Source organism: Cavia porcellus, unplaced genomic scaffold (assembly GCF_034190915.1).
Source record: "Cavia porcellus strain 051 isolate PalLab524CR breed Dunkin Hartley unplaced genomic scaffold, mCavPor4.1 scaffold_17, whole genome shotgun sequence".
NCBI lineage: Eukaryota > Metazoa > Chordata > Mammalia > Rodentia > Caviidae > Cavia > Cavia porcellus.
The window spans coordinates 47935294-47947282 of NW_026947500.1; the positions used below are offsets into that span (position 1 = coordinate 47935294).

At 58.9% G+C, this 11989-nt stretch overlaps 2 protein-coding genes across 7 annotated transcripts; one reads left to right on the forward strand and one right to left on the reverse strand.

Moving 5' to 3' along the window:
* The first annotated feature begins 64 nt into the window (after positions 1 to 64).
* Positions 65 to 7950, forward strand: Haus8 (HAUS augmin like complex subunit 8). 6 transcript variants are annotated; one of them, XM_063228102.1, is made up of 11 exons: positions 69 to 277; positions 4371 to 4435; positions 4668 to 4723; positions 4911 to 4995; positions 5112 to 5207; positions 5400 to 5494; positions 5769 to 5834; positions 5920 to 6078; positions 6467 to 6608; positions 6679 to 6817; positions 7098 to 7950. In XM_063228102.1, exons 1-11 carry the CDS (start codon positions 249 to 251, stop codon positions 7309 to 7311), a joined length of 1146 nt encoding a protein of 381 aa, XP_063084172.1. In that variant the 5' UTR covers positions 69 to 248; the 3' UTR covers positions 7312 to 7950. The 6 variants fall into 6 exon arrangements, with proteins under 6 accessions (XP_063084175.1, XP_063084172.1, XP_003464229.2 ...); XM_003464181.5 differs by having other exon boundaries at positions 5115 to 5207; XM_063228105.1 differs by lacking the exon at positions 5920 to 6078 and having other exon boundaries at positions 65 to 277.
* Positions 7951 to 9047: 1097 nt separating this feature from the next.
* F2rl3 (F2R like thrombin or trypsin receptor 3) lies at positions 9048 to 11600 on the reverse strand. Its single transcript, XM_003464180.4, has 2 exons — positions 10659 to 11600; positions 9048 to 10508 (listed from the first exon to the last, which is right to left on the reverse strand). Exons 1-2 carry the CDS (start codon positions 10744 to 10746, stop codon positions 9430 to 9432), a joined length of 1167 nt encoding a protein of 388 aa, XP_003464228.2. The 5' UTR covers positions 10747 to 11600; the 3' UTR covers positions 9048 to 9429.
* Between the last annotated feature and the right edge of the window lie 389 nt (positions 11601 to 11989).

The following is an 11989-nucleotide window of genomic DNA, read 5'->3' on the forward strand; positions in this document are numbered from 1 at the left end:
GCCCCGGGAGCGTGACGCCCGCGCTGGCGGAGGCGGGGCGCCTCTAGTTCCCGCCCCTTCCTTTGGACCGCGGCCACCGCTCCCAGCAGCAGCTGGGCGATACCAAGTATGAGGAAAGCAGGGGAGTCCCTGCGCACGGGACGTCCGCTCCGCACTGTGTCAGCGCGCCCCGCCCGGCGGGCACCCCTTCTGCGCCTTCGCCGTGAGGTCTCACCTGCGGCGCCGAGCCTTTGAGTGGAAGGCGGGAAATGGCGGAGTTCTCGGGGCGCGGCGCGGGGTGAGTGGAGGCCCCGCGTTCTGGGTTTGTGGGGACCTCAGGGGAGGCCTTGGCGAGGGCTGCAGCTCGCCAGCAGAAAGTTGAGAAAGGAGAATCGTTGGGGCGAGTTCGGGACCCGACCCCTCTGAGAACCGTGCGGCAATTGTGCCCCCGCTCCCTGTGGCATCTGCGCATGCCCGGAACTCGCGCTCTTGACCCGGCCTGGAGTTCGAGTCCAGGGCTCTGCGCTATCGTGTTAGTGAGTCAGAGCGAGTGATTCGGCTTCTGCCTCGCTTCTCTGCGCCCCGAAACACAGCCAGTGACGCCCTGTGCCCTCGGAGGTGCTGGGGGAGGTGTTGGCGTACAGCAGGGGCGTTAGCGCCCTTGCAGTGACGGCGCCCACCCTTGCGTGCCTTTGCCTCCTCTCGCCGCACGCGTCATGCTCCCGGATTATGGAGGAGACTCTGGGGGCGCACCGAGAGAGGAAGACGCATTTCCCAGGCTCCCCCAGCAGGAGCAAGGAAGAAGTGGAACGCTAGCTGCGCGTTCCGGGCCGGGCGAGTGTCATTATCCTCTCTGGTCGGGGCCACCCCGATTGCCGGCCCCCAACAACCAGGGGGACAGTGTTGGCGGAAAGCGAAGGGGAAGGAGAAGGGCTAGGAAGGAGACGCGGGAGTCTCTGGGGCCTCCGATGCCCGGCTCCTGTGTCCGGGAGGGTGACAGCCAGACCAGCTAGGGAGCCCTAAGCCGCGGGCGGAGTCCGCGGCTTCCTCTCCCACGCGCGAGCCGGGTCGCCCGCTGGGCCACCTCTGCGCCAGCATCGGAGCTGAAGCGAAGCGTGGGTAGCGGTTCCGCCCGCAGCCTCAGGAAGTCAGGGAAGCCACGGAGTTCTCATTGAGAGACGCTGACTTATAAGGAGCCGTTTCACCCGCATAGGCACTGCCCCACCTCACTGAGCTCTCAAGCCATTGTTCACAGAGCGCTTTCGCAGCACCTCTGTCCTCTGCTTAATTCTGGTGTTGTCATCGTCCTATTCTCCCTTACCCCGGGTGGCTGTTAGCTTCCCCCTAATTGGCTGTGACCTCGCGCCCGGTCCCCTTAGCAGCAGAGTGATTTTCAGGCCAAGTGGATGTAGAGTTCATGTCGTTTCATTGTAGCCAGGCTGTAGGTGATAATGCCCTGAAACACCAGATTTGCTCTCGGTAGTTACAAAGCTTAGGAGCAAAAAGGAAAACAGCTGGGTAAGGAGCCACAGGCCCCTAATCCCTCCACTCTAAGAGGCCCAGGCAAGAGGATGGCAAGTTCAAGCCCAGCCTCAGCGATTTAGCAAAACCAGGTTCACAGTAGAAAAGGCTGGAGATGGGAGCTCAGCATAAAGGCCCTGGGGTCCATGCCAAGTACCACAATGTAAAAACAAGTAAAACTAGTAAGAGCAAAGTAGGTTCCAGCCGTCAGAACCAATTTGTGAGGCAGGTTTACTTTTGTTGGGGAGGTGCCTTAAGCATTGCAGTCAGAGCCCTCTTCTTATCCAAACTCGGATTAGCATTTGGGGCAAGCACTTAATTATGTCAGGTAGCAAAAATTACAGCTGGGCATGGTGGTGTGGGCCCACACAGGGAGCAGTAGGGAAGCCGAGGCAAGAGTCCCTGCGATTTCAAGGCCAGCCAGAACTAGATAGTGAGACCCTGTCTCAAAACAAAAAATATTTTGAAAATACCAGGAATTACAGTTTAGCACTTAGGCTGCATTTGTTTTGGTGGTTTTTTATGGGGGCATCTTTAGAATTTCTTAGGTACAGAGAACTGCAAGATTTTGTATAGTCTACAAAAGTCAATGTCTGTTTACCAATTAAAACATACTTTTTGTTTTAAACATACATTTCATGTGCGTGGAGTCAGGACTCAAACTCAGGACCTCATGCTTGCCAGGCAAGCACTGTGCCACTCAGTTATACCTCTGGCCAAAAATATACATTTTTATAATAAAGCACAACTGTCTCTCACTGAGTAGGAGGAACAAAGCTCTTGGCAGCTAAATTCCTGTAAGGAATACACAAGGTAGCAATTTAGCAGAACAGTTTATTTTTATTGCGTGTTAGGGCAATGAGTGTGATTGTATTAAACCTGGACAGTTAGCTTCCTAAAAATAAAACTTTACTTTAAAAATACTTTGAACAGGCACCTAAATAAACTCTTAACTTTCTCAAGATTTAATGTTCCTCAACAATAAGACAGAAAAATAGTAGTTGTTTATTTGCTGAAGGGAAAAAAAAAAAAAAGCCGTTTCAGCCTTTCTTAAGACTTAGCATTAGGGCTGGGGATTTAGCTCAGCGCCATAAGTGCCTGCCTTGCAAGTGTGCGGTCGTGAGTTCAATCCCCAGTACTGATAAAAAACGAAAAAGACAAAAAACAAAAACAAAAAAAAAGACTTAGCATTAGCCAGGTATGGTGGTGCACACCTGTGATCCCTGCACATGGGAGGCTGAGGCAAGAGGATCACTGTGAGTTGGAGGCCAGCCCAGATTATTAAGTAAGACTCTGTCTCAAAAAAAAAACTGTTAGCATTGGACTGTATAAATAAATATTTGGACAGACTGGGTAAAGTCACAGCTCCTGTCAAGGCAAAAGAAAAGACACTTTTCTCAGACTGATTTACTAAAGTACTCGAGGAGTTGCCTTTCCACAAAAGGGTATGCCTGGAGATCTTTGCATGATGAGCAAACAGAGCTTTCACTCCCCTCAATGCAAACCGATCTAGCTTCGTCTGGCTGACCGATCTGCACAAGGGTGAAGCTGTGTGTGGGCAGGGCTTCTTGTCTCCTGCTGTCCCTCGGGGACAGTCTCAGCCCTAGAGCACATCAGAGTTATGCTGGGGCTCACATTTAGAACCAAATGCATCACTGCATCTGGACGTTAGGAAACCAAGGCTTCTTGGATTTGCTTAAGTTTATGTGTTTTGGTTTTGTTTTTTTTGAAGATGGGGTCTCACTATGTAGCCCAGGCAGCCCCTAAACTCCTGGTGATCCACCTGCATCAACATCCACAATGATGGAGGTTTCCAGTACTTTAGTTTTGCATAGCATAGCAGGCACCCAAGGCTGGTGATATCTTGTTCCTGCCTCAGCCCCATAAGGGCTGGCCTTGGCCTCCCCAGCCCTGCCTCCGTCCTCTAGGCCCAGTCTGGTATCATCCCAGAGGGAGGCTGCATCCCTGGTTAGTCGGCCAGGCCTGTCTCAGGCCCTCTTTTCTGTTACATCAGGCGGCAGCCGTCTATTTTTAAATTCTTACAAGCTGAACATGACATTGGCCATTCTCTACTTCACCAGCCAGCTGGCTGCGAATGGGGATTCAGACTCTGAGCTGCACTGAGACGGCTGCTGGGTCCCTGGTGGGCTGGGCCAGGGGCCCATCCGAGGTCGCCCTCCTGCCCCAGCCTGGTTCCAGAGCCTTTACTATTGGGAAGGGGAACCTGCGACAGTCACCCAGGCTGTCTACCTCCTCTCTCCAGGTTTCCCTATGCCAAGCAGCAAGATCATCTCCTGGGCGCTATTTCATGCCCACACATTTTTTTTTCTGAGATAGGCTGCCCTTGAATTAGCTGCAGTCCTCCTGAGTACTGTGATTTCAGGCATGTACTACCACATTCCTGCCCCCCAAGCCATGCCGGGAATGTGCCAGGTGCCTTCGCAGGGCTTTGTGGGTGCTGAGCTGACCCAGCTCCTCTCCTCATGTCAATAGCCCCCTACCCTTGTGATTTCTGGTGTCTCCGATCCCAGAGAGGCACAGTCTTGTTACTGTGTCTGAGCCTACGCAGCGACACGTGCATCACCATGCCAGCCCTAGGTCCAACCTCCTGGACAGGACGGCAGTGCCATGGGCACTGGTAGCACCTAAACACCCAGGCCGGGGCAGGAGGGTGACCTCGGATGGGCCCTGGCCCGCCCCACCAGGGACCCAGCTGCCGTCTCAGTGAGGCTCAGAGTCCGAATCCCCATTCGATGCCTCCTCACATGGCCCTGGCCACCTTGTTGCTCTTCCTGGGGAGGTGGCTGTCCCCCATTCCCTGGGACTAGGTGTTCGGTGCAGAGATGAACGAGACCTCTGCCCTCTTGCAGGAAGCCCTTCATGTCGGGGCCCAGCACCCCTGGCAGCTCCAGGGCCAGGGGAAGAAGAGTACCAGGTGAGTGTGTTGGTCCCTGCCAGGAAAGTGCCCCATGCGTCCCTGGCACGGGCCCCTCCTTCCTGCGCTCTGACAGGCTGAGGCAGGAGGGTCAGCCCAGCCCAGCCCAGGCCATTTGACAGCACAGACCTTGTCTCCAAATGAAGTTTAAGAAGGGCCAGGGATGCGGCCCAGTGCAAAGGCCCTGGGCTCCTCAGTCCTCCCGTTCACCAGCCTCTGGTTTCTGAGGCAGGTGGGAGGATGGTGGAGTCCCGCTACCTACAGTATGAGAAGAAGGCAGCCAAGAAGGTAAGGGGGCAGCCATGGCCTGGGACTAGGGTTCTGGTCCCACAGGACTGGCACCAAGGTTTCCTGTGTCCTCTGTGCTGGCTGACACGAGCCTTGAGCCCACCCTAGCTATGAGGGTCCAGCCATCTCACACGGCTGGGCCAGAAGTGTGGTCCGTCCATCCCCTGAGTGTCGCCATCCTGCACAGACCCCAGCTGCAGACACCACTGCCAGAGGCGGTGGGAAGGTGACAGATGGTGTGAGGAGAGCTGGCCAGCCACCTAGGCCCGCAGGTGCGCAGGGTCCCCAGGCCTGTGGGGCATCCACTCTGGCTGGGGCGGATACTTGGACTCCCCGCCTCTAACTGTGGCATGGTCAGCCGCGCCAACCTTGCCTCTTGTCCACATAGGAGACTGCAGTGGTGTGGACAAGGGTGACCTGCAATCCACCCTGCTGGAGGGTCATGGCACAGCACCGCCTGACCTGGACCTCTCGGCCATCAATGGTATGTGGGGGCGGCCAGGGCGCAGGTGTACTGTGGGAACCTTGTGTGGGACTGGGGTCTGTCCCCGCCTGGCCAGTGCACTCTCATGCTTGTTGAGCAGCAGCAGCGAGTGCAGCTCCCAGGCAGCCCCAGTGGTGGCCACATCTTCCCAGCCCCCACACACAGTCTGTGCCCCTCCCACTGTCCTTGTAGACAGGAGCATGGTCAGGAAAACACCACAGCTGGAAAAGATGCTGTCAAGGAAACCCAAGGCGACCTCCTTCATGGCCCCGCAGAGAAAGGGCCTGGTAAGCATGCAGCAGGAGGACACTGGGCCACACTGGCCTGGTCTCCGGGGGCTAGCCCCAAGTCCCCATGCATATTAGTGGGCTCCTCCAGCTGTGTGGGGAGCACACCTGTCCTCCCTGCACTCCAGAGGCTGAGGCAGGGGAAGTTTGAACACAGCCTGGGCAGCTGCTGTCTCAGCAAGAGCCTGGAGAGCCTGTCTCAACTTTTGAAAGGACAGGGGCTACAGCTCAGTGGTGTTCCTGCCTCAGCCTCCTGAGTGCTGCTCCCTCACAGGATCTGCCGGAGGTGATGGAGATGGTGGAGTCCCAGACGTTACTGTTGACCCTGCTAACATTGAAGGTGACGCCTCACTGTCCTGGGCCCAAGGGTAGGAGGGATGGGGCCTGGACATCCATGGCCCAAGCTGAGCTTTGCATCCCTGCAGATGGAGAATGGGCTGGCAGGGCTGGAGGAGAAGGCAGAGCACAGTCTCCTGGCTATGGGCCAGGAGCGTGCCCGGCTGCAGCAGCAGTGCCACAAGCTACAGCGTGAGCTGCTGCTCCAGCAGAGGCGCCAGGCACTGGCAGGCACATTGGATGCCCAGGTGGGTGCAGGTGGCAGTACCTGGCCCGAGCCAGCTCTCCTGCCTCAGCCTCCAGAGTGCTAGGGTGACAGGTGTAGGCCCCATATCTGCTTTGGCTTCCTCCTCCCATTAGGACCCCAGATGCATCTGCCCCCATCACTGCTGCCCCAAAGTCATCGCATCCCAGGACACTGGCAGGCCCTTGGGGTGAACTGGGGTGTGGCCCCTCTGGGGCACAGGTATCCCCCAGACCTCACCAGCCACAGCCTCAGGGTGCTGTGCAGGCCAGGTCTTTGGGAGACAGCTTTCCTATGTTTGCCACTACTGTGGGAACTCAGAGACAGGACTGGGAAGGACGGCACTGCCTCCAGCTCCACCTGCAGCCTGGCCTCTTGGGTTCCTCCTGCAGGTGGAGGTGCTGCAGCCCCTCGAGGCAGTGGCCGGTTGCTTCCAGGAGCACTACAGGACGCTGGCCATGGCCCTGGACACCACACGGCATGAGCTGCCCGTGAGAGCCATCCACCTGGAGGGTGACGGCCAGCAGCTCCTCGGTAGGATCTGGGCCAGTCCCCACGGGGCAGGACCCTGTGCCCACCCCTGACCAGTGCCCTGTCCTTCCAGGTAGCCTGCAGGCCGAGCTGGCCACCACCCGCCGCCTGCTGGCCGACCTAGGCATTGGCACTGAGGAGCACAGGCAGACACTGGTGCTGCTGGCAGAGCTCAGGGACATGACCAAGCAGAAGGACCTCGAACTCCAGAGGTGGCCCCTACCCAACGGGTGGCTCGGTTTCCCAGGCAGGGGAGGGGTGGCCAAAGGGATGCATGGCCCTGAGTGACTTAGGGCTGCCGCCTTCCCAGGCTGGACTCTGCATGTGCATGCAATCATTTGCAGCACTGGGCAACAGACCTGGGGCTTTCAAGGAGCCATTTGCATTTCCTAGGCTCCTGACTCTCCTACTCAGCCTCCCAGAGTTCTAGGGTCATGGCCTTCCTTCTCTTCCGGCCACACACACACCTCCTTACCTCCTCCATTCCCGCAGGAGCCTTGCGCAGGTGATGGAGCTGGCGGCCCAGGCCAGCAAGGAGGCAGCACTGGCCAACCAGGAGGCCTGGGAGGACATGCAGGGTGCTGAAGCTGCCCGCCGCTGGTATTTCACCCCGCCAGAAGCACGTCGGAGCCCCCCAGGGCCAGCTGAGGACAGAGTCCTTGGATGCCACCCGCCCACTCACGACATGGAGCTCCTCACTGCTTAGCATGGCCCTCGGTGTCTCATGCTTAAAAGGAACTTGTGTGACCCCAAGGGATGGCAGGAAGGGGTGTGGCTGTGGGTGACGAGCCAGTCTGGGAAAGCCAATGTCCCCCCTAGTCCCAGGGCCAGCCCACCACACCCTTGCACTCTGCCTTGCTCCCCAAGTCATCCAGGCCCACCCCAGGTGACTTCACTCCTGGACACCCACAGTTCTCGCTGGCCAGTTGGATCCCTTAGCCTTCGTGCCCTGGCAGCCCCCCAGGCCTATTGCAGGAGGAAACCTGTGCGGCTCAGAAAGAAAGTTTCTCCTGCCCCCACCTACGGGACACAGAGAGCCTTGAGCCCAGCATGCTGCTGGCTTCCTGTTGCTCCTGATTGATGGCCAGGGCCTGTACCAATGCAGCAAGCCAGGGACAGCACACTCTTGGCTGATGTTTTCTGAGACCATCTCACTGTGGTCATACCGCAGGCTGGCGTGGAACTGGATCTTCCCACATCAGCCTCCCAAGGCTTGAGGTACATACACCACACCCAGTGAGAGCAGCCGGCCCAGCTAAGTTGCTAGGTTGTCCAGGCTGGATTTGAACAGATAACCTTCCTGCCTCAGCCTCCAAAAGTGTTGACATTATAGATGTGTATCACACCTGGCCTGCGTTTTGTTTTTTTATGTTTTTTAAAGCTGCCACCTGGGGGCAGGGGATTTAGCTCAGTGGCATAAGCGCTTGCCTTGCAAGTGTGTGGTTGTGAGTTTGATCCCTGGTACTGATAAAGCTGCCACCTGATGACTGCAGGTGGATTTGCCACTGCAGAGCCCCGGGCCCCATCCCTGTCCCTGCTGCAGTGTGAAGCCTTTCTGAGCCACAGGGCTGGAAGGGCTAGAGGACAGCTCCCCTTACAGATCACTTGGGCCACAGGGCCCTGCTCAGACAGGTTGGGGCTTAGAAAGAGCTGTGGACATGCCAGGCAGGAAGAGGCAGGTACTGAGCCACAACCTGGAGGCTGAGGCAGGACAGTCTGGAGCTCATGCCCAGGCTGGCTCCTTTTGAGATACTGTCTCAAAATTGTACAAACCAACCTAGCATTGAACGAGGCTCAGGGTTCTGAGCCCAGCACATCACCCAAAGGTAAACCCTTAATGTCTCTGGCTGGGGTGGGAAAGCATTCAGGAGGTTTGGTACCTTGGAGAAACCAGAAACGTCCTGGCCAAGTGACAGCAGCACACGGCAGGTGACACAGATACACAGTGGCCTGGGGTCCTCTGGGACAGGAAGTAGGGAGGGTATGTAGGAGTGCAGTACCCAGCCAGTCCCTCAGAGATACAGAGGGGACTCTGCCTCCTGGGGAGTCTGCCAATTCACCAGAAGCAGCTGTCATTCCAGCTCCTTTAGAGGCTGAGATGAGAAGGTAGCAAGTTCAGGACCAGCCTGGGCAAGTTAGCAAGCCCCTATATCAGCATAGTGGGGCCTGGTGCAGCCTGGTGGGCAGAAGCTCGGCTGGCACAGGAGCCCTGGGTCAGGCCCCAGAGTGGCCTCCCCTAGTGCTGTCAAATGCTGCAGGCCACTTTCCTGTACCCTTGGACTGCTGTACCCAGCTGCCTGGCGACCCATCCAGCACCCTGGCCATCCCTTGGCCTGCCTCTGCCCCTCTCCCCACAGGGCCCTCCCATCACTGAGGCTCCTGCCCTCCCCAGACCCACCTTAGTGCCAGGGTGTACTGTCCCTGTTTGTGCAGGGCCAGACATTTTGCTGTCTCATGTCCTTTAAGGTTTTATTGGAAGCATCATGGACCACAGTGAGCCCAACTCAAGTGTCCCCACCCCCACCCTATGAGGCCAGGCAGATGGGACAGGGACCAGGTGGTGGGTGTGGGGGGCAGGGCGGGGTGGAGAGGAAAGCAGGCCGGCTTCCAGGGAGGCAGGGCTGCACAGGCTGGGCTGCAGTGGGGCCACATCGTGGGGACCTGCACCTGAGCCCTTGGGTTCCCAGGGCTGCTGTGACCGTGACCCATGGGGTCCACAGTGGCAGGGACTTCTGGGTGGAGAGCACTTCCAGCTGCGTTGGGCCAGGGCCACTGTGTACCCTCTTCAGGACAGAGGCCTCCAACCTCCAAGGTCGCAGAGCCATCAGGGGTGCAAGGAGTGAGTACCGGTGCCTGCACTGCCCACGTCTTGGGAACCCTGGGATGTGGCAGTGGTCCTGGGCAACCAGCAGCGCAGCTGTGCCCGCACCTTGTCCCGGAACTCAGGGGATGCGTAGTAGTACAGGAAGGGGTCAACACAGCTGTTGAGGGTGCTGAGCGCCAGGCTGGGCAGGTAGGCACCGTACAGTTCCCCACCGGCACCCGGGCTGGGGTCTGTGTAGTGCAACAGCAGCAGCACATTGCTGGGCACAAAGAAGGCCACAGCAGAAGCCAGCACCAATGCCGTGAGTCGCAGTGCATGGCTGTGGCGCCGGCTACCAGCTGCCAGCACACACAGTGTGACCCCATGGCACAGTGCCATGAGCAGCAGCGGCAGGAAGCAGCCCAGTGCAGCCAGACAGAGAAAGGCTGGCCGCCAGAAGGCTGTCTGTGTGGCCAGTGGCAGCACATCATGACAGAGCAGGTGGCCGGAGCCTGCCAGGCGGAAGGTCTGGCGCCCCAGGGCCAGGGGTGCGGCCAGTGTGGCGGCCCCTAGCCAGGCACTCATGCAGAGCCCAGTGGCCAGGCGGCGGCCCCGCAACGCACGGGCACGCAGGGGGTGCACCAGCGCCAGGTAGCGGTCCAGGCTGATGGCAGCCAGCAACAGCGCTGCACCATACATGTGACCGTAGAGGGTGGCTGTGGATACTCGGCAGGCCGCTTCCCCGAGGGGCCATCGCTGGCCACGCAGGTGGTAGACAAGGCGTGGGGGCAGTGCCAGGCCCAGCAGTAGGTCGGCGGCTGCCAGATTCATGAGCAGCGCGGTGGCCGGCAGCCGTGGACCATGTCGGGCCAGGACCCAGAGTGCCAGTGCATTGGCCGGCAGCCCCACGGCCAGTGCCAGCGCATATAGCGCGGGCACCAGCCGTGTGGGTGCCCAGCCCAGTAGCAGCACCTGCAAGCGGTCCGGCAGCTCCAGCACATCACTGTCGTTGGCAGAGGCCTGGCCCGGGAAGCTGCGTGGGGCCACCTGCTGTGGGGTCCTTGCTGCCTCAGAACTGGCCCAAGGCCCTGTCAAGCCCACTGCAGAGAGGGGAGAGAGGGCTCAGGGACCCAGCTTGGGACTAGCACCAGACAGGCAGTGACTCGGAAGGGAGAAGCCAGCACTGGGGCCAGGGCCCCCACATTCTACTCCCCCGGGCAGAGTCCCCACCTCAAGGCCAGGCCACTCACCGTCATCCTCATCATAGACACTGGGGGTTGAGGTGCTACCTGCCAGGCCGAGCCCCAGCACCAGCAGCCACAGCAGGGGCTCCCACATGCTGCCGTCCCTTCGTCAGTGGCCAACGCTTCCTGCCTTGTCACCCAGGGCAGCTTCCGGAGCTGCAGAGATAAAGTGGGATGTGGTGACCTGGTACTCCCAAGGCCACCAGGGAGGCTGCGAGTGTGTGAGTGGGCAGGTGGCCTGTTCCCGCTGTCTCTATGGTGTCCTCCACAGGCCAGCAGAGCAGAGTGGTCCGTGGAGTGGTCCCAGGGTGACCACAGGGATTTTCCAGGCAGTGGCCAGGCCGGGCCCCTGACAGTAACAGAAACTGAGGGTGGGGCTCCCAAGTGGCCGTTTCCTGCTCCAGTCCCACACAGAGATGGCCGGAAAGTGACTGTGCTGTCTCCAGCCTTCCAGGGCCCCAGACCCGGGCACCACCCCCAGGGAGGGAGGGCAAATGCTGGGAGCCTTGGTCATCAAAGCTGGGACCACACTGCACCAAGCGAGGGCTCTGGCTCAGAACTTGGCCAGAAATGCACACGCAGTAGGGCACAGTGACTCCGTGACACCATAGCAAGGCATGTGTGTAGCACCTGTGCCCATGGGGCCCATGATGCCACCCCATGGGCCAGCCATACTGTGGGAACTTCTGCCCCATCTCCTGCTCAGCTTCCATGCGTTTCCATCTTCAGAGCAAAGTTGGGGTACCCACTTTGCCTCTGACAGGAGGTGATGCATGGCAGAGGTGGTGACCCAGGGACATGTTTCTGAAGGCCGGAGCCCGGAGTTCCAGGACCAGCGAGGGCTGTACCTCAGCCTGGGCCCATGGAGTGCTAAGAAGAGCATGAGATGTCGGCATTGCTGTGCAACTGTCCTGCGCTTACAGCCCCGACAGATCATACACACGCCACCCAGGCCATGGCTGAAATGTAGACGCTAGGAGTATGGGACAGAGATTCATCCCGGGGTACAGCCCAGGACCCCACCCACTCCCTCTCCAACCCCCTTTAGCCTTGGAGACAGTATGGCTAAGTTGCCAAGGCTAGACTTAGAATCCTTATGCCTCAGCCTCCCCATGCTCGGATGACAGGAGCAGGCCACCACATCTACACTTTGCTGAGACTTTTGTGCAAAGCAGAAAAACATGCAGGGCTGAGCTGCAGGACTCACTGGGCCCACAGGGCTGCCACCTTCTGCAGGTGGCACCTCAAAGCCCTGCCCCACCCATCCCAGCACTGTCCCTCCTGAGGGCTGCCTGCCAGGACTCTGGGAGGTACACAGCAGTGCACAGGCCGGGGTT

What these genes read in the sequence shown, in the direction of transcription:
- Haus8 (XM_063228102.1), top strand. Translation starts at nt 249, where the DNA reads ATGGCGGAGTTCTCGGGGCGCGGCGCGGG. An exon ending in TTCTCGGGGCGCGGCGCGGG is followed by an intron (nt 278 to 4,370) that starts GTGAGTGGAGGC and finishes GCCCTCTTGCAG; the next exon opens with GAAGCCCTTCATGTCGGGGC. An exon ending in AGAAGAAGGCAGCCAAGAAG is followed by an intron (nt 4,724 to 4,910) that starts GTAAGGGGGCAG and finishes CATCCTGCACAG; the next exon opens with ACCCCAGCTGCAGACACCAC.
- F2rl3 (XM_003464180.4), bottom strand. Translation starts at nt 10,746, where the DNA reads ATGTGGGAGCCCCTGCTGTGGCTGCTGGTGCTGGGGCTCGGCCTGGCA. An exon ending in TGTCTATGATGAGGATGACG is followed by an intron (nt 10,509 to 10,658) that starts GTGAGTGGCCTG and finishes CCCTCTCTGCAG; the next exon opens with TGGGCTTGACAGGGCCTTGG.